This window comes from Pseudochaenichthys georgianus, chromosome 1 (assembly GCF_902827115.2).
Source record: "Pseudochaenichthys georgianus chromosome 1, fPseGeo1.2, whole genome shotgun sequence".
NCBI classification, from domain to species: domain Eukaryota; kingdom Metazoa; phylum Chordata; class Actinopteri; order Perciformes; family Channichthyidae; genus Pseudochaenichthys; species Pseudochaenichthys georgianus.
Window position 1 is genome coordinate 25,851,441 of NC_047503.1, and position 27,582 is coordinate 25,879,022.

The 27,582-nt window shown below is 41.9% G+C and overlaps 1 protein-coding gene across 1 annotated transcript; it reads left to right on the top strand.

The window, feature by feature from the left end:
* Positions 1–27,525, top strand: ncapg (non-SMC condensin I complex, subunit G). Its single transcript, XM_034080526.1, has 22 exons — positions 1–90; positions 388–500; positions 1,252–1,485; positions 1,795–2,023; positions 2,253–2,398; positions 2,495–2,579; positions 4,031–4,223; positions 4,312–4,461; positions 19,161–19,301; positions 21,413–21,536; positions 21,856–21,945; positions 22,989–23,177; positions 23,279–23,389; positions 23,778–23,897; positions 24,097–24,336; positions 24,601–24,782; positions 24,968–25,133; positions 25,752–25,919; positions 26,083–26,206; positions 26,432–26,488; positions 26,966–27,035; positions 27,135–27,525. The coding sequence occupies exons 2-22, from the start codon at positions 393–395 to the stop codon at positions 27,253–27,255; spliced, it is 3,048 nt and encodes a 1,015-aa protein (XP_033936417.1). The 5' UTR covers positions 1–90; positions 388–392; the 3' UTR covers positions 27,256–27,525.
* The last annotated feature ends 57 nt before the right edge of the window (positions 27,526–27,582 follow it).

Genomic DNA, 27,582 nt, shown 5'->3' on the forward strand with positions numbered 1-27,582 from the left:
TGCGTAGTAGTCACGTCTCAGTTCTCGCGAGACCACACGGCAGAATTTGAAAACAGGCGGCAGTGTTGGAAGAGGAAATCGGAAAGAAAGGTACATTTCTAATTCTCATAATTTGTCTAATTGTATTGTATAATATAACGTCAGCTCCAACGTTATGATTACATATAGTTGAACGTGTCACCAGATACTTTTATCCCGAAACAAAGTAGCCAGGTTACGTTGTTTTTCTGCTCTCCTATAGTTAGAGTGTGATCGACGAGGGGCTTTTAGCTAATGAGGCACTAGAGACAAACGGGCTGCTGAAGTTAAAACGTTACGGCCGTGTTGTGAAGAAAGCTAAAGCGACTGTTGGACTAATTCTGTCTTTCAATGTGGTTTTCTGTGAAGGAAAGATGACTGCAGACAGTGAAATGGACATAAAAGAGGCTTTTCAGCGCGCTCAGAAGGGCCACAATAACAAAGCAAAGCTGGTGGCAAGCCTGAATAGCCGCTACAACAAGGTGAGTGATATGTGGTGTTTAATGTACTTTTAATCTCTCTATCTTTATACAGAATACACTTACTCAGAGTTTATATCCATGCTGTAATAGTGTGGTAAAATGTTTCACAAGACACTATGAAAACAATCATAGGAGAACAAAATGAATAGGGCAATGAGAGATTTTAATATAAAGTCACAAATAGAACTACATAAAAGAAAACAAACATTTAATCCACAAAAGTTTTTAAATTCAGACTAAGGTTAGACTAAATGTTTTCATGAGGTTTGTTCCAAATATGTGGTGCACAGAAACTGAAAGCTGCTTTTGTGTTTTATTTGTATAAACTGAAGACATAGTATGCTAGATGTCTTTTTATTTCCTATAAAATACATCTTCTTTCCCTATTCAACTTTTTCTACACTACTTGTTTTTTTGTATTCAGTTTTATTATATATTTCTTCTTTAAACCCCATGATTTATGACTATTATGTGTTGTGTTTACCAAGTATGTGTGTGTGTGTCTAGTGTGGATACAATATTATCTTTGTTGACAAACGTTGCTCATTGACTGTTATTATTTCAGTCTTTTATTTAAATGTTTTAGATTATTTTTGGAAACATGAAAATGGGGTAACATGTTGAATTATTGAATGTAGGGGAGTCAAACCCTTACTCATTCACTTAAAAAATAAAATGATATATACAGAAACATTGATATTGCTGAAACTGGTTACGTAATTTCCTCTAAATCCTCCATCCCCTCAACCAGCTGGAGGACAAGACCCTGTTCCATGAGGAGTTTGTCCACTACCTGAAATACGCCATGATCGTCTACAAGCGGGAGCCTACAGTTGAAAACATCATAGAGTTCGTAGCAAGGTTTGCCACAAGCTTCCTGTCTCCACCGAAAACAGAGGAGGAGGAGCTGCAGGAGGAAGAGGAAGAAGAAGATGAGGAGGATGATCATCCATTTCTGAGTTTCATCTTCAATTTCCTGTTGGAGGTATAAACATTGTTACATGAGTTTATGCACACCGGTTCTTCTGTGATTACAAGTGATCAACTTTGTGACTAAAACATGTATCACGTTCACTCAACTTTTTCTAGAAAATACTTTCTGAATTTATTTCAAGCATTTGCAAAGAATCCCTGCTGTGATTGATGTTTCTGCTTCTTCTTAATCAGATGTTGTCCTGTCCCATCTGTTTCCCCTCTCCGCCTGTTGGCCTCCATCTGTTTCTTACTCCTACACTTTTATGTCTCACTTTCCTTTTTCCACTTCTTCTCCCAAATTGTTGCCTTGTCTTCCCAGTCTCACAAAGCCAGCAGCCATGCAGTGCGTTTCCGTGTGTGTCAGCTGATCAACAAGCTGCTGGGCAGTATGGCGGAGAATGCCCAGATAGACGACGACCTGTTTGACCGCATCCACCAAGCCATGCTGGTCCGAGTCACTGACAAGTTCCCCAATGTGAGGATTCAGGCTGCTCTGGCCATGACGCGTCTACAACAGCCCAAGGATTCAGACTGTCCAACTATCAATGGTGTGTTTTTCTATCCCTGCTTGATTTATTTTTGATTTGATACAATACACTACAACATATGCAGAATATAGTCTTTAATTCACATTTTTAGAGAACATAGTTTTGTGTTTAATCAGTAGTTTTTCAATTCTCCTTTGTTTTTTTGTGATTTGAAAAGTCTGTTTTTAAATCTTTCTCTTTGTCATTGGCCCTCAAACCGTCTAATGCTCAGATTTGTTCCACTTTTTAGCGTATATGCTGATTCTGGAAAACGACACCAATGCAGAAGTGCGTCGTGCCGTTCTTTCCTGCATCGCAATGTCCCCTCGCACTCTCCCCAAAGTACTCAAACGCACCCGGGACATCAAAGAGAATGTCCGCAAGCTGGCCTACCAGGTAACTTCAGATACAGTCAAATGCTATTACATTGTTCTTGCCAAACATTGTGATTGTGGTTCAAACTTGCTATCTTTTCTATTTTCTGTTTTTAAGGTTCTGGCTGACAAAGTTCACATTAAAGCTTTGACCATCGCACAGAGAGTTACTCTAGTGCAGCAGGGTCTCCGTGACACCTCAGGTAACAATTTCTGTAATGAGTGTAATGTGTTTTTTATCGTACTTGCTGCAAAAACAATATATTATTAGTTAATCTGTTAGAATTATTCTATTTCTTATTTATTTAGTCCATTAAATAGAGACTTTTTTTCATCACAATTTCTCACAGTATAAGGTGTTGTCTTTAGCTTTGATTTGTCCATCCAGCATTTTAAACTCAAATACATTTATACTAGGGCTGTCAAACGATTACAATTTTTTATCAGATTAATCACAGCTTAAAAATTTATTAATCATGATTAATCACCATTCGAACTATGTCCAAAATATGCCATTTATGTATGTATATTGTTGTGGGAATGGAAAGATAAATGAAAGCAGGCGGATATATCCATTTAACATACAGTATCTATGTTTATTATAACATTTTTCTGCATGTCAAAATGAAAGACAACCCACACACCTATCAATCATCAAACCGTGGGGTCTTAATTCATTACGTGTTGATTTCTATCAACGGGGGAGTACTTCAGGAAAGTCGACAGAGGGGGGGGGGGGGGGGGGGGGCGCTAGTGGAGTACTTCGTGACCACAGAGTGTGAACGTTGTGATCAGCTGTTTTAGCGCAGTTCTCCAGTGAAGGGGGGAGTCTCCCTCCGCAGCCGGTTGGCGTAGTTTTGGCACAGTTCCGTTGTACAGACCGACGTTAACAGCAGTCCTGTCTGTGCACACGGAGACCGACTCTGTCGTCCGGTGATCTAACCGCCTTCTGGAAAAGCGTCGGTACGCAAATGCGCTTTGTGACACAAGTGACGGTACGCATTTCAGATTACGCACATAACCTGCGTACCAGTTATGTGCACCCCTGTACCAGAGCCATATTATTACTATTATATCGCTCTGCCCTGTACTACAGCAAAAGTCTTCTCCGTCGGGACTTCCTGCAACAACACCACGCCGTTATCAAAGATGTTCTATTGAGAAGACGATCACTACGTGACAAAAGTTTTCAAAACCGTGGCTACTGAAATCAATCTTACTAACTGCTGTCTGTGCAATTTACTCCGCGAGAGTTGGCAGACTTTATTTTGCTTACTTTAACATCATTTTTCATGGTGGGGCAAAGCCATTTCTTGGTATTGGTGTAGCCTACCCCAGCCATACCCTGGCGCTGCCACTGGTGGCATATATGGGGCGGACCATTCTGCACATGCGTTAAATGCGTTAAATATTTTAACGCAATTAATTCAAAAAATTCATTACCGCCGTTAACGCGATAATTTTGACAGCACTAATTTATACCAAAATGATGTATAACAGATTGCACATTCTCACATTGGAGGTCAGTAAACCAGTGTTTTCAAAAAACAACAACAAAAAACCGACTAAACTGACAAAAGAAAAACTAAAACTGGTTGTTTTAGCTCTGAATTCCATCATGTACGTTTCATATTTGTTATTTGCTGTGCTGTAGAAACGGTGAGGGAGATGGTTTCTTCTCGCCTGCTGCCGGCCTGGTTGCTCCGGGTGGAGGGAAACGTTATTGGTCTGCTCCATAAGCTGGATGTGGAGAACTGTGCCGACACTGCTCTGGAAACACTGAAAGCCATCTTCAAAGGCACTCTGACTGAAGAACTGACGCAGAACAGAGCGCAGCTCGACAACAGGTACACTCAAACCTCCACTCTGTGGCTTTCATATATTATCACATAGTTACCCAATGTCTGAAGTTTTGCTTACGTGTGTTTTCAACAGGAAGCTGATCCCTGTGGACTCTCTGTCCTGTGAGAATGTTCTGTACTGGAGAGCTCTGTGCGAGTTCCTCAAGGCTCAAGGAGACGACGGTGAGGAAATGCTGGAGCAAGTGTTGCCAGACGCTGCCACTTATGCTGACTTCCTCTACCGGTAAGAGAAGAGCACGTCTTCAAACAATATTCAGGTGCCCATAAGAAAAAAAAATTCTAATCATTCTTGCTACTTTTACGGGGCATTACATTTTTCTCCAGTGTTCTTCTTAGTAGGCTTTGCGAGTTTAAGATACACTTAAAGTTGTGAACTTAAGTAGTTGTAAGGGAAACTTCTGTGTAGCAGCAATGCAGTGGGAGTCACCGACTCAGGAAAGAGACACGGGAAGAGCAGGAGCTTTGATGTCAAACACTGATGGTTTATTTGGAGCTTCGGCCGGAGAATTCACATCACAAGTCACAGCAGCCACGATCTGACTGCACGGTAGAGTTGCCACGTCAATTCTGAAGAACTCTACCCCAGACCCATGTATTTAGCTAGTTCCGAGAGCATCATCAACATGCTGCATAACAAGATAAAATCATAACACCTCTATCAGCTGACGTCAACAGGCAGGAACATAGAATCATAACACTGAGAGCACAGCAGCCAAGGTTACGAGGTGCGTGTGCTCAGTCAGGACAGTTTTGAACTGATAAACTGGGTCAAAGCATGTCCCCCCCACTTTTTCAAATGATTAGTTTAGACCCCCCCACCTTTACTATGTGGAAAGTCCGTGAATCGGTCTATCCACTCGCCGCACTTTGAAGAGCGCTGTGTCAGTGCTTCACGATCAAATCCATTCCACTTGCTTATTGAGAGAATGCCCAAATCAATGAAACTCCGTGCCATGTTTTCACTGCTACTTTGTACCAAGGCAGATTCTCACATAGCGCGCGCATGTTCAAGGAGTGTTGTCATAGTTGGACAGCTCGGATCTGTTGTATGAAGCGATGCCGGTAGCGGAGGTAAGGCACACACACCAAATGCTCAGGAAATGGTTAATACAGTGAAAATCAAAGCTGATGATCTCTTGGTTTGATATGTTTTCTCCCCCAGACAACATGGACATAACAAACCATTTTTCAAAGAATAGGAAAGTAAGTCTTCAGCTGGTAGCAGTTAATCAGTTAACAGTGATGGCTGCGGCGGCGGCAAAATCGTCTCACTTCTGGAGAGGAGTTTCGTCTTCATGTCATGATAGAGAGATACAAATACTGAATAGTTTAGATGAGAAAAGGCATCGAAATGCCAGGTTACTAGTATTTATCATGTAAACAGGGAACATGAATAACCCGATCTCTCTGTGCTCATGTAAACACCATGATGTCCATCTAGAGCTGCAGTCAGTGTGTTTGACTGGAGCCTCAGTTCGATAAGAGATTAATTTCTGAGTTCTTTAACTTCGGTACTCTCTCTCAAAATGGTAATGTGCATTATGTTTTAATTATACTTATCATTCAGAAGCTTTTTGTGTGTGTTTATGTTTTACTGAGTGCTTATAGGCAATTTCCATCCCAGTATTCAGTTAACTGTTTATTTTCTGTGCACATTACATAGACTAGCTAATATTCTACCTACTGCTTGGGACTTTGAGTCTTCAAAATGTCCAATGTCACAGACTGGGACTTACTTTAGAGTCAGTTGTATTTACATTCAGTATGACTTGTGAATTGTGACATTCAATGTGAAAGAGTATACGGCTCAATAAATAATGATCACTTCACAACCTCTCTTGACATCTAGGCGCTTGAGAGTGAGTCACACAGGGACAGTGGAGAGAGGTCCGTTGCTGAGGTGAGTGATGAAAGGGAAATGACAGTTTAGAGTAAATTGTGATGTGGACTCTCATCCCAGAATGTTAAGGAAATCAGTGGGGATATTGAACAGGAAACATTTCAGTCAAGGGGCATCATATGACCAATATAGACAGAAGAGCAACATTTATTTGGACATTTAAGTCGATACCATTCCAAGGTGAACTTAACATCTGTATGGAGTCAGATCAGTCTCAATATTAATAAATGCTCACAGAAGGATTCACAAATGTATTTTACGATTTATATATAAATGACTCTCCATAACAATATCTCTCAATGCACTCACAAATATTTATTGTTGTATATAAATGTACAAAAAATGGGCATTTAAACTGCTTTTTATTAATTCAAAGATGGCTCTCAATTAATAATCAAATATGTTTCCTTTCTTTACAACTGGATGAAATTACAAAATGTACCCATCATTTTCCTCATGCTAGTATAGCCACATAAAAGTATCAAACCACCTGATAAAATGCACCAGAATACAGGAAATCGTGAGGGAGGACCCCCACACCCCCCGTTAAAAATGCCCCCCCACATTCAGGATGCTTCCTACGCCCATGGGTCAAAGTTATGGGCCTTGGAAAATATTCCCCCAACAGTTTCTCTCTTTTTATTAATTTTGATAATCTAAAAACCTTAGTCTAATAATATTTTGTTCAATACTTAAATCAATGGGAATCTTCAGATTTGAGTGTGGATTTACACAACATCAATAACAATCACATTAAAGGAATGGTATGCTCATGACACTCATTTTTAAAAAATTATCATCCGATAAAACAGACCAGTCTCTGCCAGTCTCTCTCTTTTTTTTTTTAATCCGATGACATTATCAGTGATTTTAAACTGATTATATACCGAAATAACATCAACACTGTGGGCGCCGCCATTTCCCGGACGTGACGTAATCCATGCGTTTGGTTTTCGAAGACACGTTGATCTCCATGTTATTTACTGTAGTTTCTCTATTCAAATATGCCTCACTGTATCGTGAAATATTGCCATAATTCGGATAGGAACAATCCACGGAATGCTCGGTTCCATCTGTTGCCAAAAGGTAAGCATAAGAAGTACATTCGGAGGCAGTGGCTAGCGAAATGTGGCCGGCCCGAACCGAGAGATTTACAGGCTCATGTATGCAGCGAACATTTCACATTTCCGGACGACTACTCTGAGAGTATGATCAAACATAACATGGGATTTAAAGAACAACCATTACTCAATGGAGATGCAGTACCATCGGTCTTTCTGGTGTCATCACCGACCAGGACACCAGTTCGGCCAGTAGAGAAATCGCCCTCTGCAAGTGTGAAGCGACGGAGGAGCAGAAGTAGTGCTCGGAGTAAGTATAAGGTATGTTATAGCGCATTTCCATTGCAGCGGCTAGCCCCGTTTTAACGTCCTTTAGCGTCCAGGCCAGGACAGTTTTTGGTGGCCTTTCCATATAGCGTAGTACCGGCTAGTGTGTATTTTACCCCAGTTTTTTCCGGCCCCATAAAATCGTGATTCTATGGCCAGGGACAACGAAGCTGAGTATGCTAAACTAGAGAGGGAATCGCTAGCAAGGGTGGTACTACATGCATACATATAGTATATTATATCATCTTCCTATTATACACACATGCATTTCCAAACATTTGGACTACCTATGTTGTATTATCTTTTCAATGTACACACGGCATCTATTGCACGTCTGTCCGTCCTGGGAGAGGGATCCCTCCTCTGTTGCTCTCCCTGAGGTTTCTCCCATGTTCCCATTTAAACTGTGGGTTTTCTTCTGAAGTTTTTCCTTGTACGATGTGAGGGTCTTAGGACAGAGGGTGTCGTATTGTCATACTGATATGTATGGCTGAATTCCCCCATCCAATCTCTTCACATTGGTCAAAACTTGTTCCTCTGCTGACGAGTCCGAACTGAAATACTCCACCATATTTCCGTGTGTTGACAAAGTGAACGCATGGATGACGTCACGACCATCACGTGACTACTGAAAATGGCAAACATGGCGGCGGCCAGACGGAATATACAGGTCTTGATAAAAAAGAGCTATAAAATCATTATTTACTGGGGAATATCGCTGATTTCTTCAGGGTATGGTTTAAACATAACGTTTCACTAAATACTGAAGTTTTGATTAATTATCTAATGAGTGGACCATTCCTTTAAGAACAACATAATAAGATTGAAACATTCAATCACAATGATTGATACAGCCAATCATAATAGAAAAATCATCTCATCGGTGTTTGGATCATCTTTTGTCAAAAGCATAATAATGAACACACATAAAACAGGTGCACAATAGCAAAAATATTTGTTTTGAACTAATATCTTTTATCATTTAACCATTAGTTAATCTCATTTATCAAACTATAAAATCAAAACCAGCTTGCAGCTTAAAGGTTTACTTCAAGGCAATCACTAGTCAAAAGCATTTAAAATTTAGGATCCTAAGAGATCCAGCTTAGGTATACAACTCACAGTTGTGATTTTATCAATCTGTAATCTGCAAAAGTGCAGTGTCCTCAATTTTAGGATTACTTTTATGTTTACTTAAATACGCTTTAGTCAAGAGTAAGGCACTTAGTCAAATCAATACATTCATTTTAGTCAAGTACATTGTTCAAAATCTGAAAAGTTAGGCAAATATTCAAAGACTTTTGTAAAAACCTGGAAAGGAAGGATTAAACATTCTTAAAACTTGAATTATTACATTTGTAAATGCTACCACTGATCTGTACCAAATTAAGTCTATCAATTATTCCTATTAGCCATACTTACCTGAGCATCTACTTATGGTACTTGGAAAGGATTCTTCTGTGTTTATCTAATGTTGAATATAGAATATAAATTTCTTTAAATTATACTTCATCAAATATGCTACATAATTGGTATATGAAATATTATAAATATTTGTTTTGGGCCAAAACTGAATTTAATCCAGTACTTGAAACATCATTTTAGGTCTGTCTGTGCATGGATAATACATTAAAGAGTAGTGTTGTTAAGCCTGATTGCTGGACGATTAAGGATATTAACATTATCTGTGATAATAGTAGAAATATCTTATTATTAAATACTTTATAATCTGAAAATATTAATTAATTAATTTTTGTTTAGTGCGAAAGTGTAATCTGATCCGGCAAAAATATATTAATCACCACTATTCAACACATGTCTGGTCATTGGAAATATAAAAAGTCATTAATTGTACATCTGTAAACATCCAAGGTATAAAATCAATTCAAAGTTCATCTTTGTACGAGAGCTGGAAGAACATGTCTTTCTGACTCATTTTCCTCCTCTCTTTATGACAACGAGTGTCTGGTGTGTAAAGGCATCCTGATACTGTAGATTAGCACTGAGGTGCTGATTGGCTAAAACTCTTCTTCATCAGAGCGCCATATTTCAACCCCCCCAATTGCTCTGCTTTTGTGTGGCTCATTCAGTGAGCACTGTATGATCCCCCAGTGAAACGGAGACTCATCTGCCTGCATTCCTTCTGCTATCTGCTTGAGAGCAGTGCAACTGCGTATTCCATGTGGCGCATCCAGGTCTCCCCCGTGATGGGAGAGGTTAGGAAGACATCAAACTCCTCCAAGAAACAAGGAACCTTATATGAAGCCTCTGAAGCCCTCGCTCGTCCTGCAGGGTTGTCTGCTTGAGCCCACCGAGCAGAAAGATGAAGAAGCATCCCATCTCCTCAGAAAGTTGAAGATTAGAATCCTCTCTTCTCGAACGACCTCGTGCCTCCTTGCCCTCTGCAGCCGGAGAGTGTGACCCTCTCTCTCTGACCCTTGGCCTTCAGAGCTGTCCTAGTTATTGGGTTAACACCTGATAGGGATGTTTTCCTGAGTGCACACAACTCAAAGTAATGGATTAGCACATTATCATTTAATTACAAAAATAGGATAGGCCCCTCAGAATTATTTGGGAGCCTTCCTGACACATGCACATGCATAAATGTAAGGTTTGTGTTAGTCATTTAACATGCAAGAATCATATACTCATCAGTCCAAAGCAGAGAAATGTTATTGTAATTTAAAGGTGAGCTAGTCCCTGTGGATATAACCCCTTCTCAATGATTCTAAATGTTATATTAATTCACCATTTACCGTTTGATAAAATATTAGTTTATCAGAAATATATATATATATTTTCTCTTCCATAAAACAGGTTTGAGAAATAAATGTTCCAATATAAAATCAATTACACAATATAATTGACTCTTCCCTCCCTTTTCTTACTAGTGGGGCAAAAAAGTATTTAGTCAGCCACCAATTGTGCAAGTTCTCCCACTTAAAAAGATGAGAGGCCTGTAATTTTCATCCTAGGTATACCTCAACTATGAGAGACAAAATGAGAAAATCACACTGATTTTAAAGAATTTATTTGCAAATGTTGGTGGAAAATAAGTATTTGGTCAATAACAAAAGTTCATCTCAATACTTTGTTAAATACCCTTTGTTGGCAATGACAGAGGTCAAACGTTTTCTGTAAGTCTTCACAAGGTTTTCACACACTGTTGCTGGTATTTTGGCCCATTCCTCCACGCAGATCTCCTCTAGAGCAGTGATGTGTTGGGGCTGTCGCTGGGCAACACAGACTTTCAACTCCCTCCAAAGATTTTCTATGGGGTTGAGATCTGGAGACTGGCTAGGCCACTCCAGGACCTTGAAATGCTTCTTACGAAGCCACTCCTTCGTTGCCCGGGCGGTGTGTTTGGGATCATTGTCATGCTGAAAGACCCAGCCACGTTTCATCTTCAATGCCCTTGCTGATGGAAGGAGGTTGTCACTCAAAATCTCACGATACATGGCCCCATTCATTCTTTCCTTTACACGGATCAGTCGTCCTGGTCCCTTTGCAGAAAAACAGCCCCAAAGCATGATGTTGCCACCCCCATGTTTCACAGTAGGTATGGTGTTCTTTGGATGCAACTCAGCATTCTTTCTCCTCCAAAAACATCTAGTTGAGTTTTTACCAAAAAGTTCTATTTTGGTTTCATCTGACCATATGACATTCTCCCAATCCTCTTCTGGATCATCAAAATGCTCTCTAGCAAACTTCAGACGGGCCTGCCCTGGACATGTACTGGCTTAAGCAGGGGGACACGTCTGGCACTGCAGGATTTGAGTCCCTGGTGGCGTAGTGTGTTACCGATGGTAGCCTTTGTTACTTTGGTCCCAGCTCTCTGCAGGTCATTGATTAGGCCCCCCCGTGTGGTTCTGGGATTTTTGCTCACCGTTCTTGTGATCATTTTGACCCCACGGGGTGAGATCTTGCGTGGAGCCCCAGATCGAGGGAGATTATCAGTGGTCTTGTATGTCTTCCATTTTCTAATAATTGCTCCCACAGTTGATTTCTTCACACCAAGCTGCTTACCTATTGCAGATTCAGTCTTCCCAGCCTGGTGCAGGTCTACAATTGTGTTTCTGGTGTCCTTTGACAGCTCTTTGGTCTTGGCCATAGTGGAGTTTGGAGTGTGACTGTTTGAGGTTGTGGACAGGTGTCTTTTATACTGATAACGAGTTCAAACAGGTGCCATTAATACAGTTAACGAGTGGAGGACAGAGGAGGCTCTTAAAGAAGAAGTTACAGGTATGTGAGAGCCAGAAATCTTGTTTGTTTGTAGGTGACCAAATACTTATTTTACTGAGGAATTTACCAATTAATTCATTAAAAATCCTACAATGTGATTTCCTGGATTCTTTCCCCCCATTCTGTCTCTCATAGTTGAAGTGTAGCTAGGATGAAAATTACAGGCCTCTCATCTTTTTAAGTGGGAGAACTTGCACAATTGGTGGCTGACTAAATACTTTTTGGCCCCACTGTATGTCACATATGAAATAATAATTTAGGAGTCTATTTAAGCATGGTGTAGTTTATAATCTATTACTCGAGAAGACTCAGTATCACCTGTGTGCAGCTTACAAAAAAACAATTGTGAGAAACATATATTATGCAGGAAATGTATACATTTGTTGAAAAACAAATTTGGGAGGAAAAGCTTCATCCCCCTTAACATCTGAGTCACTACTGATGGTATAGCATGAATGATAGTGGGTGTCTGAGGGTGTCACTACTGAGAAACGTCAAACAAATTCAAAACCTTACATTTGAAAACAGGTTTGCATTCCTCCACTTAAGGTGACGTTATCATTGGAAACAATAAAAGCTAATTGTTTTGATGTAGAATCTATCAATTGAATCGTTAGAGCAGAACAGAATAGTTGTATTGTAGCCTGAGTACCGTGCAGCCTCTAGTTTTACCAGGTGGAAACATGGTCCATATAATGTGAATACATGTAGAACTAAGAGGCCCTTGACATTAGGCCTATTTTAAAAATAGTAGGGGCTTTTAACAGCTTGCCAACTTACAGGCATCCTCTGCATAGCAGTATGAATAGCCTTAAAAAAAAAAACCCACTCTGCGGTAATGAGAGTCATGTATCTGAACCAAATGCCCCAAGTGAAGCCGTTAGTCCCATCTGACTGACCCAAGGGTTGGTGCTGGTGTGACAATGAGGCTTCCAGGTGTTCAAAGCCGATGTCAAGCTTTCAGTTCATGGCTCGGTGGGGGGGAGCAGACCCACGTGAGACAGTATCAACGGCTGTAATGTTCAGTTTGAGGAGCGTCATTCTCTCTGGGAGCAGGAAATTGTGTCCATTCTCGGACCAGACCATTAATGTCATGTAGAGCAACCATAGCATCTCTGTGACTGCACTCAGCCGGACTTTAGCAGGGCAGAACTGGGTGACTCTTAGTGAAGCCGTCCAAGGCCATAGACAAAATGGAACCACGTACCAACAAAAGGGACACAAGGTCATCAATGTCTCTCTTTACCTTTGGCCTAATTGCACAACAAATTAGTGGAAAAAAATGTGGAACACTAATCCATCATCATGTGAAATGTTGAGTTAATCTAAATAATTACTTATGGGTTGAAATCAAATTAACATTAGAACTAAAGTCAGTTAAAATTGGACTTGCACGGATCAGAATCTAAGCAATACACCATTTTTCCAGCTCTGTAACGAAAAGGATAACAAGATTAGGTACATTACAGGAGTGTTAAAACACCCAAACATGCACACGTATCTTATTCTAGTAGAGATTAGAGGACAAGGTCTAATGTTGTGAACAAAATTATCAAGTCAAAGTTATTTTATTTATTCTATGTACCACATGTAATGTAATAATTAATCTTGAATTACTAATAACTTTAAAGAAGGCAACAATTTACAATTTGGATAAAGTGAATACTTATCGTGTGTGTGTGTGTGTGTGTGTGTGTGTGTGTGTGTGTGTGTGTGTGTGTGTGTGTGTGTGTGTGTGTGTGTGTGTGTGTGTGTGTGTGTGTGTGTGTGTGTGTGTGTGTGTGTGTGTGTGTGTGTGTGTGTGTGTGTGTGTGTGTGTTGCTTAGACTAAACTCGAAGGAAGCTAGACTGGAACATTTTAATTAAATCAAAGCACTTGCACATTAATTAAATACATTTGACATTTAGCCTGAGCTGGGTTCAATACTTTTCTTTATGGTATTTAAAATTGGGCTCGAGTAGAACCCCTGGATTTGGCTTGCAACACAAAGTGATACTGATCTCTGTAGGACTTGGAAGTGTCATGATTCAAAGTGTGGGCCTGTGAAAGAGAGGCCCTTGGAAAACAACATCTATTTTGTAACTGTAATTACTTATTTTAAAGAGATTGCAACATTATACTTTTTAAAGAATTGCTCAATTAATTTAACACATTTATTATGCACACAATAAAAACTTCAACAAATATATTGATCCTGGCTTAACCAGCGACTAGGGATGTCCCGATCACCTTTTTTTGCTCCCGATCCGATTCCGATCATTTGATTTTGACAATCTGCCGATACCGATTTTTCCTGATCCGATCTTTATGCAATGCATTAAGAGAAAAAAAAGATAACAGATAACGGCTGGTCATCCAACGCGATTAGGGATGTCCCGATCACCTTTTTTTGCTCCCGATCCGATTCCGATCATTTGATTTTGACAATCTGCCGATACCGATTTTTCCCGATCAGATCTTTATGCAATGCATTAAGAGAAAAAAAAGGTAACAGATAACGGCTGGTCATCCAACGCGATGAATTCAGCTATCTTGGCTGTTATGGTGTTGGCCTTTTCACTGTTCTGGGGCAGTTTCTCTTTCCTTTTAAAAGTCTCTGAAAGTGTTGGTTGTTTCAGTGCCGTTACCTGAGTGGCCGCTGTGTACTCGCCGTGTTGTTGTTGGTGTTTGTTTCTCAGGTAGCGTATTAGATTGGTCGTGTTGAACGTAGCTCTGTTCTTTCCACCACGCGGAACCTCTGCCTTGCAAACATTGCATCTGGCTGTTACACTGCCTTCGCTTTCAATGTTATAATACTTCCAAACTTCTGACATTTTCTCTGTCCCGACTCCCGAGTCACCAGCTGAACGTAGCCTCTCGTTAGCTTACTGCTACTATTAGACACTGCGCCCACTCTGTTGCCTGATTTGAGAGAAATAAGCAACCAGGTCTATGAAAACAAGCCCAAAGAAAGCAACACATACATGATGTTGTGTAATTTTAAACCAAAACTAAGTCCTCAGGATGACTTTAAGACGTGAACATGTTCATTTTTGTTTTGCAACATTAAATAAATTAAAAAAAAATTATAAAAAAGAAAAATCCCGATCCCCGATTTTTTTGTCCCGATCCCCGATTTTTTGAAAATTTGAAAAATTTGAAGAAAAAAAAGTGATCGGATCGGGACATCTCTACCAGCGACCTTTACTCTGTTGTTCATAAGCTCGGTTTCAGAAAACTTGTCAGTAGTTTAACAACTATTTTAATTTTAGTAATGTCTATAGACCAATTGGTTGGTACGAAAAATAATTTGAAGCAGTTTAATAAAGAATGTTAAACTATTTTTAAAACTGTAATTGAACTTCAACTTATATTAATTATCTGATTCCAGTGGCCAGTTGGAACAGATAATCAACAAAGTTTCCATTTTGCAGCAACAGCGCAAAAGGTTTCAACAACAATTAGTATTATGTCTGAGTCTAGTTCTGTCTTATCTGCTTTGTTTCGGAATGTGTTCAATACATTACGTTTTTATTCATTATTACCATACAATACATAGATTTAAGAATAAATTAAACAAATAATACAACATTGACCTAAAAAAAACAAACAGATTTTGCAACCCTGATCTCCTCAGGCAGGTCTCTGAGGGTCTCGGGGCGCAGGACGGGGCATGGGGTGTATACAAGGTCACAAACATATCTTAACATACCAGCAATACCATTTAAGAATGGATTCTTAAAGCAATATAATCTTCTTTTCTTCTTACACCTACAGCGCACACCCTGAACAGTGTGCTTCTTGTTTACATTTTCCTCTGCACACTGAGAGGCAGGACATAGAAACACTCTTTTGCTATTTATTTTCATTTTGCAGCACATTTATACTACCAGAATTTTGCTTTACATCTTTACATTATTTATTTTTCTCAAGTCATTTACTTTTGGTGAGATAACTAAAGTTTAGTTCATTTTACCCTGGCTATGGACTGATTCATTATTAGTTGTTACAAAACATACACAAGACGGCGGGTAGACAAACCAATATAGACCCCCCCATACAAATAATCAGACAAACAAACATAAACTCGTAACAAACACCAGCGTGACAGCAAAGTTCATCCAGCTCAATTTAGTCCGAATTAAGAGGTTTCAGAGGGCGTAGGGAATTATCTCTAGTGGGGCGCCTTGACTCAAGCATCCGCCCTTGTATACAAGTGCTAAGATCGTGCCTGAAGACCGTCCAAAAGCGATAACTAGCTTATCCTCTTGCGACAACCACTACTCTAGTGATGTGTCGGTCGCGAACGAGCCGGCTCTTTTAAGTGAACGACGGGAGCCGGCTCTCGCCCGCGAACGAGCCGTTTTTTGTTGTGTTTTTGCGGAGGGATCTCGATCGGCATGAAGGCACATTATGCAATGTGCACATTATCCCACTTAATACACATGGCCACATTCTCAACAAAACGAAATGACTCCCAATATTAATTGAAATGCTTTTATGGATTTAGAAAATGATTTTATTGATTTAAAAAATAGTTGTATGTATTGATTTAAATTGACATGCATCCGCTAAGAAAAGTAGTCCGTTGTTACTGTTTGAGCTAACGTAACAACGGCAGCAACTGCTTCGATAGTGTTTTTGAGGAGCTTTTTGATTACAGATTTGAAAACATCGTTGCTTGCTTTAAAAGTAGCACAATTCATTATGTCAAACCTTGGAAAGTATCTAGATATCCCTGCCCTAATGCCAAAGTAACTGGCAACTGAATGTATCGCCGTTTGATGTCTATGTCTGGACCGCTGCGTACAAAGGAGGGTTTCTGCCCCATTACTTCTCTTCTTACTTCTATAAGAATAAAACACGGAGGACGGAGATCTCTTTTTGTCCCCCTCTTCTCCCCGATGCAGCCTTGCAGCTGATCTCAAAGCACGCTCCCCTCTCCTGCAGGGTGGCGTGGTCAGCTGCAGCTCACAGAATCAGCCCCCTGCAAAAACAGCGCTGGAATTAGCAAATAGAGCGAAATGAGTCATGGTTAAAATGCAGGAGCTTTTTGGTATTTTTTTTTAATAGTTTTTATAGGTGTTGCTATCTGTTTTGTGTAGCGTGGTTCTACAAGCAAGTCAATGCATTCATTGGGTGGTATCAGAGAGTTACACAGGTCTGTAAATGCAATGAAAACAATTGGCCTCAGCAAATCATTTATATTAAACATGTACTTTTTACTTTTGAATACTTCAGTACAAAGGATGTATTGAATAATTTAAGTGATATATGTGTACACATATAAATCATTAGTCAAAACAGGGCTACATTTGATTGAATTAAAAGGTATAATATGTGGTGAACTGAAGAGCCGTTTGGGAGCCGAAAGAGCCGGCTCTTCTTGGTGAGCCGAGCCAAATGATCCGGCTCACCAAGAAGAGCCGGAATTCCCATCACTACACTACTCCATCAGTGGCGCTATGAACCCCCGACCAGGAGAACATAGACTTTTTTTCCGCTACCCTTTCTCTCCAACAACAGCACGGTTGACTGTAGTCCTACTCGACCAGCCTATACACTTGCTATCGAGTTCATCACAACGATGAAACACAGTTTTGTTCTACACTTGCTTGCCACTACCCACCCGTGATCAATTAGCCTATAATTTTATGTATGCACCCCGGACCGCCACCAGCTCCTCTAGCCATGTATAGGGAACTGTGGCGCATCGGGTGATGCACGCACCTCTCGCTGCCCCGGCCTTGTCAGCAATGTAGAAGACGGTCACAAACAACGAGTGCTTTTAGACCATCTCGTTTTTAATAGAGACGGCAGTGGTGTGAGTTAAAGCTATAGACAAAAAGCTGTGACTTTCTCCCTCAGCTGCACTTCTCCAGCCCCACAAACACGGGCAGGTTTTACACACACACCCGCGGCTGCAGCTGGAGCCGTGTTTACAGAGAGGCGATGGGAGTAATATCTCCAGCTGCTTATTTTCAACTGCTGTGTTGGCTGCTGAAACCCCCAGAATTTGGCGATTTGTCCAATACAAATCTTTACATTGCTTTCATACAGAAGCTCCACTTTACTGATGCCTTTCTTTAAGGTTTCTCTAAACATGAGCTGTGCATGCTTGTATGGCACTTTCGTCCCGAGCAGCATACACAGAGGATATCAGCCAGGACTTAGTCCCCAGACACTGATCCACTGGGTTTATTATCCCCAAATGTTCATTAACCAAAAACGAAACACAGCCGCTCAGTTTCACAGGTAATTTTAGGATACCGTCAATCACAGATTCTGGTAAGGCAATGTCCAAATGTAGATTTGAAATTACACTTACCAGTTCTGAAGATTTGTTGGTATCCTGCCGACAACGCCAATTTGTAAGGGAAACTTCTGTGTAGCAGCAATGCAGTGGGAGTCACCGACTCAGGAAAGAGACACGGGAAGAGCAGGAGCTTTGATGTCAAACACTGATGGTTTATTTGGAGCTTCGGCCGGAGAATTCACATCACAAGTCACAGCAGCCACGATTTGACTGCACGGTAGAGTTGCCACGTCAATTCTGAAGAACTCTACCCCAGACCCATGTATTTAGCTAGTTCCGAGAGCATCATCAACATGCTGCATAACAAGATAAAATCATAACACCTCTATCAGCTGACGTCAACAGGCAGGAACGTAAAATCATAACACTGAGAGCACAGCAGCCAAGGTTACGAGGTACGTGTGCTCAGTCAGGACTGTTTTGAACTGATAAATCAAAGTTATGGGCCTTAGAAAATATTTCCCCAACAGTAGTGAATGTAGTTGATGCTCAGAACAGAACACCTAACAGTTTGCTCAGGTATCTGAAGGCAGGTCCAGAGGAGCTCTTTCTGTATGTAACTGTGTGGCAAACTCCTTGCTTATTTTCATCTTAACATGGCTAGTTATTTTAAAGTGTGGTATTTATATAAAAACATACAATCCCAGTAAAACAAGCACTACAACATAATACATGACCTTTAATACATCACAGAATGTCTTCCACATTTATTTATAGTTTAAATCCCAGCTCTCAAATTTCCGTTCGATGCACCAATGTTGTAACACTGTTTTACCACCTGCCTAATAACTGGGATGCTAATGCATGAAATGCTGCAAAATGACATTTGCTGGTGTGCTTAACCTTTATCTGCACAAAATAAATGTGTTTTTAATTTCGTTACCAGGTCTGTAAAGATCTCTCAGGTGCTGTCTAAAAGCAGATAGACGTGTGTAGCTGGTGTGTTGCTGCAGCTTGTAGGTAGTGCTGCTACAGTGTTGCAGTATTGCAATTCATATTATTGTGCTGTTTATTCTGTGACGTATAACTTTGGTTCTGGTAATCAATGACAGCAAAATCCAATATACATTAAACCTCCTGAACATGCCTGTTGCAGATATCTGAAGGTGGTGCCTCTGCTGACGGAGGAACAGAGGGCCGACTTTAACCAGTTGGAGCTCGTCATGACCAAGGAGTTCATCTCCCAACAGCTCATCCATCTCATCGGCTGTCTGGACACCAACGAGGAGGGCGGCAGGTAAGAAGAGGAACAAAGATGTGTTTGTTAAAGTAAAAAACTTGGGAGTGAAAATAAATATCAGTATTTGAAAGAGTTTGTTATTCAGCCCTTTTTTGTTCTGCCCGGCAAAGCCCTTATTAGGCGCGTTCACACCGGAGTACTTTTCCCGTTTAGTTCCGTTAGTACCTCTTATTTTGCGTTCACACCAAAAAGAGTACTTAGTGCCGGGAACTTTTACCCCCCTTAGTCGCTTTCACACCAAGTACTTTGCCGTACTAAGTGCCCCGGCACTAAGTACCAACCGTGTTCGCCGTTCACACCGGAATAAGTTCCCTGAGGGAAGATTACGCAAATGAGCCGCTGGCGTCACTTCGTCTTCTTCTGCTTTGGGTTTACTGGCAAATAACTTCACGATGTATACTGCCACCGGAAGTCCCCGGAGTTGGGGACTGGCTTCTATTGAAGCCTTTCCGAGTAAATCGCCAGAACGCCGACACCTCCTCATCACTCCACCGCTCCCATGTTTTTTTTTGTGTTGCCATAAGCTATTCTCTCTCCGTTGGTGCGTGGGGCTAATGCTAATAATGCTAATGCCAGCAAATACAATGGCGGCTTCACAAAACTTTTCAGTTTCACGGGGCGTGGTTTGCAATTCGCCCAGCCAATACAAATTGGTACTTTTTTGGTACCAGGATAGTACCACCTCTCTAGCAGGCACTAAAAATGGGGGTAAAAGTTCCCGGCACTAAGTTCTCTTTTTGGCGACATAAGGGGTACTAACGGAACTAAACGGGAAAAGTACTCCGGTGTGAACTCGCCTATTTTTAGTGCCTGCTAGAAAGGTGGTACTATCCTGGGGAGAAAAAAGTACCAATTTCTATTGGCTGGGCGAATTGCAAACCACGCCCCATAAAACTCTGAAAAGTTTTGTGAAGCCGCTGTCGGTACCATATGTGTTCGGGGTACCATATGTGTTTGGGGGCCGTCTCTTACCAATGACGTCACGCATTGTGATTGGCTGTACGGTAATTTACCCAGGGGTGCTCGGGGGCGCTGTCTAGAGTATAGCGGGGTTTTTTGATCATTACATTACATTGCATTTAGCTGACGCTTTTATCCAAAGCGAATTAGAGTAGATGATCAGTGGGGCCTTCTTTTTACTGAAACATGATGTTTCGATGTATATTTCCATTGAAAATGCTAACCGCTAGCCGCAAAGCTAGCATCGCAGCCACTGCTCCTTTCCCGAGACTTTGCACACGTTTTTCACAAACATTTTCACACGCTAGGAGTATTGGAGTACTTCCATTCGCTTCGTCTTGGTCTGTAGATGTGATTTGATGTCGTGTGTCCCCCAAAAATAACAATCGACAGTGTAAACATAATTATGTAAATAACCCAATTTGTATTCTGTGAAACGGAAAAGGATTTTACATTGTTTTTGTTACTTTCGTTGCAGTGTCTTAAATATAATTTAGTTTGAAGTTGTTTCTATGGAAACAACATGACGGAGAAAAAAAGTATCTTCTACATATAATAACGGACAAAGTAAATAATGAAGTGTAGGCTATGTTTAAATTAAATTAAATTTGACCGTGTATGACGGTCCTCTTGAGTTGCCGTACAGCCAATGCCGTACAGCCACTGCTCCGTTTTCGGAGACTTTGCACACGTTTTTCACAAACATTTTCACACGCTAGGAGTATGGGAGTACTTCCATTCGCTTCGTCTTGATCTGTAGATGTGATTTGCCCCTGAGCACCCCTGGGTAAATTACCATACAGCAATGGTAAGAGACTGACCCCGAACACATATGGTACCCCGAACACATATGGTACTGACACCGCCATTGTATTTGCTGGCATTAGCATTATTAGCATTAGCATTATTAGCATTAGCATTAGCCCCGCGCACCAACCGAGAGAGACTAACTTAATGCAACACAAAAACATGGGAGCGGTGGAGTGATGAGGATGTGTCGGCTTTCTGGCGATTTACTCGGAAGGCTTCAGTAGAAGCTGCTGGGAGTCCCGTCCCCAACTTCGGGGACTTCCGGACTATTGTCCAGTTGGCCAAAATGTATCATGAGCTTGTTAAGTTGTTTTCTGACATGTTGAATGTTTTTGCAGGAAGCGCGTGTTGTCGGTCCTGCAGGAGATGTTGGCTCTGCCTCAGACTCCCTCCTCCCTGGTCTCCCTTCTCACTGAGAAACTCCTCACCCTCATACCCGATGACCACAGACGCATACAGACTGTAAGTACAATTTTTCTATCATTATTCAATCCTAGGTGTACTTCTTTTTCACACACAGGAGCAGATGTCAATGCCCTTCATAGATTCAACTGAAGAACTCTCTTAGGCAGACCTTATACAAGATATTTATCAACATTTGCTGATGGATTCACTTTGAGGCGGAAGGGGCGGATTATTGTTCTGATGGAAGCATGAATGAAACCGTTACTAAAGGTCTTCTGCTTGGGATTAAACTAAATGAAAGGGGTTTTCCATTGTGTGTTAGGATCATTACCACTGAGGTATGTGTCATAATGCGAGCTGGTTTTGTGTTCCTCAGGTGGCAGAAATCATCTCCGATGTGAGGGAGCCCATCATGGAGGCCAGCGTGCCGATGGACGAGAACATGAGCCGCCGGCATCAGGTCCAGGTGGGCAACACTCAGCCAACTGAAAGCCCACAGGAGCAATTACATTCAGTAATCCTCTCCAAACACTCCATTGTTTTTTGGATGGAGGAAAGCACCACATTGGCACATCTCTTCTTGTATTTGTTCAAAGGTTCAATGAATTTGCTTCAGAAGATTTTCTTTATTATGGATAAACCCATTAACTAAAGGAAAGGTTTACAACTTCTGGAAAATGAGAGGAATAACAAATGATACATTTGTTATTTCTATGTCTTCTCTTCTGTGCCCTTTTTACACTCCCTCTCTTTCCGTTTGTCCATCCCTCTGCACCACCAGCTGGCAGATGGTTTGTATTTGGAGGGAAAGCATGTTTTCAGTGAGGTGGAAAGGGCATAATCATGTACGACAATCTGGTCTTTCCCTTTGCAAACTCTTGCAAAATGATATACGTGTCATTTATCCAGATGTAAGCTTACTACTTCCTAAACGCATGCATTTTATTTAAAACCTTCCAATTTACAGGTTATTAGATTTGCTGGAATAAACCCCAGCCTTTACTTGTTTTGATCTAAATTTGAGTTTAGGATGCATGCCAGAAAAACAACCTTTTATTCAAGAATTGAAGGTAACACAGGGTCGAGTAATTGATCTACACATGGTCATTGTGTGGGGGAAGTATCTCCTGAAGCTCAGTGAGAGTCTGTGGTTAACTATGTGCACAAGTACTCACACAAGGATCTCACCTCTCCATCTTTCAACATGCACTTAAAGTAGATCATATCTCGGAGACCAAACAGCTGCTGAGGAAGTTAATCCTTGCCCCAGGTGTTTAACTTCCATCCCTTCTATGCACCTGCTTCCCCCCCACACCGCTCCCCTTTTCAGTCAGTAAAGGCAAAGTCGGCTCTAGAGGGTCTTCACCTGGCCCAGAGCCCCAGGTGTTGTTGTTGTTCCTCCTGTAACGAAGGTGCAGTTGCCCTTCTCAACAGTCAGGAATCCTCCAGAGTGTATTTCAGCTGAGGAATGACGTCTCTCCTCTTCTGTTCCTCTCCCCTCCCTTTCAGCTAGCAGAGGTGAAGGTGAGCATCATGGAGGCCAAACAAACTCTGGAGGACTCTATCGCCGCCCAGGACTTCAGCCGCGCTGCAGAGCTGAAGGACTCCATCACAGAGCTGGAGAACCGCAGGAACCAGATCCTCCAGGAAGTCCAGGAGAGAAGCCAGCCGGCCGACAAGGAGATCCGCACCGAGAAGGTATGTGACATGTCATAAATAATATTCACCCCGTAAACTTTAGATTTTCCTCCTGGTGTATATGGGAAACAGACTTAATGCTTACTGGTTTCGTTTTTCAGAATGACCCCGAGACTCTTCTGAGGTGTCTCACAATGTGTGCAGAGCTACTGAAGCAGATGGGCATCAAGACAAGGATTGGTCCAACCATAAGCGCCTTAATGTCCTCTCTGGTACAAACTCGCACTAAACACATCATCTTATTTTCACTAAAGTTTCTGTTAATGTACAGATCAAAATTAATTAAATCAACAGTGTCACAACAAAGTTACCTACCATAGATTCTTTTAGCATTTATGGCATGCCAACCTGTCAGTAGTGTTTTGTTTTTGTTGTGCAGGTAAAAGCATTGTCTATATTTGTTACAGCTCTTATTTAGCTGTCTATGTTCAGAACAACAACCTGAGAGTTGAAATATGCTGCACGAAACCAAATATGTTTTTATTAAATCTGGGAATGATGCAGAATGTTTAGATTAACCAATGTTGTTTCACTGGCATTTCTAAGCAGCATGACATGTATGAAGTGAGTAAAAGGGACAATGTTCTCCCTCTCTGTCAGGTTCTGCCCAGTATAGCAAATGCTCACCCGGCTGTCCGTAACATGGCCGTTGTGTGTCTGGGAACATGCACTCTGCACAGCAGGGAGCTGGCCAAAGCCCACATGGTCCTCCTGCTGCAGGTAACGCTTCATTCACCAAACCTCAAACACATCTGTATACAGGCTTCGTTTAACAGTCCCTTCATGCACATCACAAAGAAACAAGCAAACCCCTGGTGATGTTTGCCTGTGCAGATAATAAAAATAACTAATATATCTTTATATTTTTGCTTAATGGCGCAAAAGAAAGCATGAATACATCCGTTGTGTGTATTTTCAGATTGCTCAGCTGGATGAGGCCAAAATCCGTATCAGCGCTCTGCGGGCGATCGTCGACCTGCTGCTGCTGTTTGGCTTCCAGCTGCTGTCTGAGACAGCTGCCAATCTGACGGCCCTAAACACCAAATCCCCAGACCGGCGGGAAGAGGACGCCCCGGCGGCGGCGGAGGAGAAGGGAGACGCTCCAGAGGACACGGCTCAGAGTATCCTCGTGATGCTCTCAGAGTTCCTGGACAGTGAGGTGAGATTGAGGGCGTAATATCTACCTAATAATTAGGTGTGTGTGTGTGTGTGTGTGTGTGTGTGTGTGTGTGTGTGTGTGTGTGTGTGTGTGTGTGTGTGTGTGTGTGTGTGTGTGTGTGTGTGTGTGTGTGTGTGTGTGTGTGTGTGTGTGTGTGTGTGTGTGTGTGTGTGTGTGTGTGTGTGTGTGTGTGTGTGTGTGTGTGTGTGTGTGTGTGTGTTTTCAGTGGAAGAAGTTCGTTATTGAAATATCTGTGTTTTTCAGGTGTCTGACCTGCGTACAGAGACGGCAGAGGGTCTCGCCAAACTCATGTACACCGGCCGTATATCCAGTGCCAAGATGTTCTCCCGTCTGGTGCTGCTCTGGTACAATCCCGTCACCGAGGACGACACCCGGCTGCGACACTGCCTCGGCGTCTTCTTCCAGCTCTACGCCCGCGAGAGCAGGTCACACATGCACTCACACACAAGCAGACCATCTTTTTTGTTGCACTAGCTACACATTTGTCTCATGTTTACATGTGCAAGATAAATTAAATATACGAAATGATGTGTGGCGGGATAGCAAGCTGGCTATAATAACTGTGATTACATGCCTAGGAATGCAATATAGATTGTTTCTTCTGTATCAGGGCCCACCAGGAGGTCGTGGAGGAGGGTTTCCTGCCCACGGTCCGGACCCTGATGAATGCCCCCGTCACCTCTCCACTGGCTGAGGTGGACGTTAACAATGTGGTGGAGCTGCTCGTCGAGCTCACCCGTCCCAGTGCACTTATCAAGCCCTCGACCAACACAGAGGTGAGAAACCTGCTTTGTTACTTATTAAAGGTGGGGTATGTAATTTATTTCAGAAACACTTTTTGTTATATTCCATGGAATGCTCTTAACATCTCGATAGCAATGAATATCTGAAGTGCTTTGACAATAAATACATAAAAAAAATTAATCTGTGGAAGCCGTAGTACTGTAAAAAGCACGACCAATCATTTTAGCCGGCCCGGCTAAAATAACTGGGTGGCCTACCTGCCTGTCAGCCTTCCATCTGTGCACAAACTTATCTCGTGCCCTCATTGGTCATGAGCGCGTTCGTGTGTGTTGGAGGAGGGGCTCTGTAAGGAAGTGTATTTTCAAATTCTAGCGCACTCGAGCTGGTTTCTCCAAAATGACCTACCCCACCTTTAATGTTTGGGATTTTATTGGTCTACTGAGCTTTGCCTCATTGCTTTCTTCCTCCAAACACAAATCCATTTCTATGACGGATGCAATTGGTTCTCTTACATGCTTCAGTTCACGTTCAAGCATGCAGAGCTTTCATTTAATATTGTTTAATTGTAAACTACTTCTATAACACTTAATTTGATAGTGGCTCAATGAGTCAAAAACACATTTAATTTATTGACTTCATATCTTATTTAGGAGGTGTGTGTCCATGACTACTTGGCGGTCCGTATTTGCGGGGAGATGTTGAAAGACCCCACGGCCCCTGAGGTGCGTCTCTATACCAAGACTCTAAGCAACCTGGAGCTCAGCGGAGATGGAACTGTCAAGAAAGACCTGCAGACACTTCTGCAGCAGCTCGTACAGGTACACACACACACACACACACACACACACACACACACACACACACACACACACACACACACACACACACACACACACACACGCAGCAGTGAGGTTTTATTACTGCTTCATGTATATTTCCACCCCTAAAGGCCTGATTTCTCATGTTTCCTCTTTCCTTCAGGAGGTGAAGGATCGTATCTCTCTCCGTGGTCTGGAGAAAATGATCGGTCAGCTTGCGGACTCTAAAGAACAGGCAGAGCTCCTCAGCCCCAGCGCATTGCAACCATTAGATGTCAACGCAGACGGTACGCATGCAATCAGTGACAGTCTGTTGGAAAGACAACCTGACATCCAGCTGAGCATTTACACTACACACACATGTGACAAATCCTCCTGTTAATGGATTATGTCTCATTACCAGAATCTTGCTAAGTGGATTTATGTGCCTGCACATCCCATTCGGTGTCGGTCAAGACTAGAATAGCACAGAGGAGCTGCAAAACATCCGTTGTCTGTCTATCTTTCCACAGAGGCCGCAGCAGACGATCCATCTAAATCTGCCAAGAGAGCCAAAAGAGGAACCACAGGTACTGTATACTCATCTAAAACTGCAGTTGTTCATAGTGACACTTTATTTTTAGAGCTCTTCTTGTCTCAGCACTGTTGGGTAACGTGTGTGTGTGTGTGTGTGTGTGTGTGTGTGTGTGTGTGTGTGTGTGTGTGTGTGTGTGTGTGTGTGTGTGTGTGTGTGTGTGTGTGTGTGTGTGTGTGTGTGTGTGTGTGTGTGTGTGTGTGTGTGTGTGTGTGTGTGTGTGTGTGTGTGTGTGTGTGTGTGTGTGTGTGTGTGTGTGTGTGTGTGTGTGTGTGTGTGTGTGTGTGTGTGTGTGTGTGTGTGTGTGTGTGTGTGTGTGTGTGTGTGTGTGTGTGTGTGTGTGTGTGTGTGTGTGTGTGTGTGTGTGTGTGTGTGTGTGTGTGTGTGTGTGTGTGTGTGTGTGTGTGTGTGTGTGTGTGTGTGTGTGTGTGTGTGTGTGTGTGTGTGTGTGTGTGTGTGTGTGTGTGTGTAGGTCAGAGGAAAGTCTGCGCAGCCAGATCGGGCAGGAAGCCGAGCAGGAGGGCAGAGTCATCAGAGGAGAGGTGAGTGTTCAGTTGACTATCGGCACCTATACCTTGTTTGATACCATCGCTTTATTTTCAAAAACTCATATTCATCTGCTCTTTTTTTGCTTTGGACAGCGATGGCGAAAATGTTCCAGAGTCAGTTCCTCAAGTGCGACCCTCCCGGAGGGCCAAGACTGCAGCTCTGGAGAAAACAAAGCTGGACCTAAACACGCTCATCAATCAGGAGGCCAATTGACAGGCAGGCAGGCAGTTGATGCAAAGATGGAAATGAAATGGTGCGGTTTCAGTGTTGTTCAAGTACAGCCGTCTAATATACAGAGCTTTAAGTTCATATAATACTTTCATCACATTATCGTACTCGTTCTTTTGTAAACTGTAGTGAAAGTAAGTGAGCCTTCACAATGTTGTAACCTCTTTATATGTTGTCATAGTTCCTTTTTAATCTGTGTTTCTTATTTTCAACTTTTATCATTTTAATCATTAAAGTGAAATACATGTCAATAAAACTGGTCCTCTTTTCATTATCCCAACACCAGATCAGTGGTGCCAAACATTGTAACAG

What these genes read in the sequence shown, in the direction of transcription:
- ncapg (XM_034080526.1), top strand. Translation starts at nt 393, where the DNA reads ATGACTGCAGACAGTGAAATGGACATAAAAGAGGCTTTTCAGCGCGCT. An exon ending in AGAGCGCAGCTCGACAACAG is followed by an intron (nt 4,224 to 4,311) that starts GTACACTCAAAC and finishes TGTTTTCAACAG; the next exon opens with GAAGCTGATCCCTGTGGACT. An exon ending in ACCAACGAGGAGGGCGGCAG is followed by an intron (nt 19,302 to 21,412) that starts GTAAGAAGAGGA and finishes ATGTTTTTGCAG; the next exon opens with GAAGCGCGTGTTGTCGGTCC.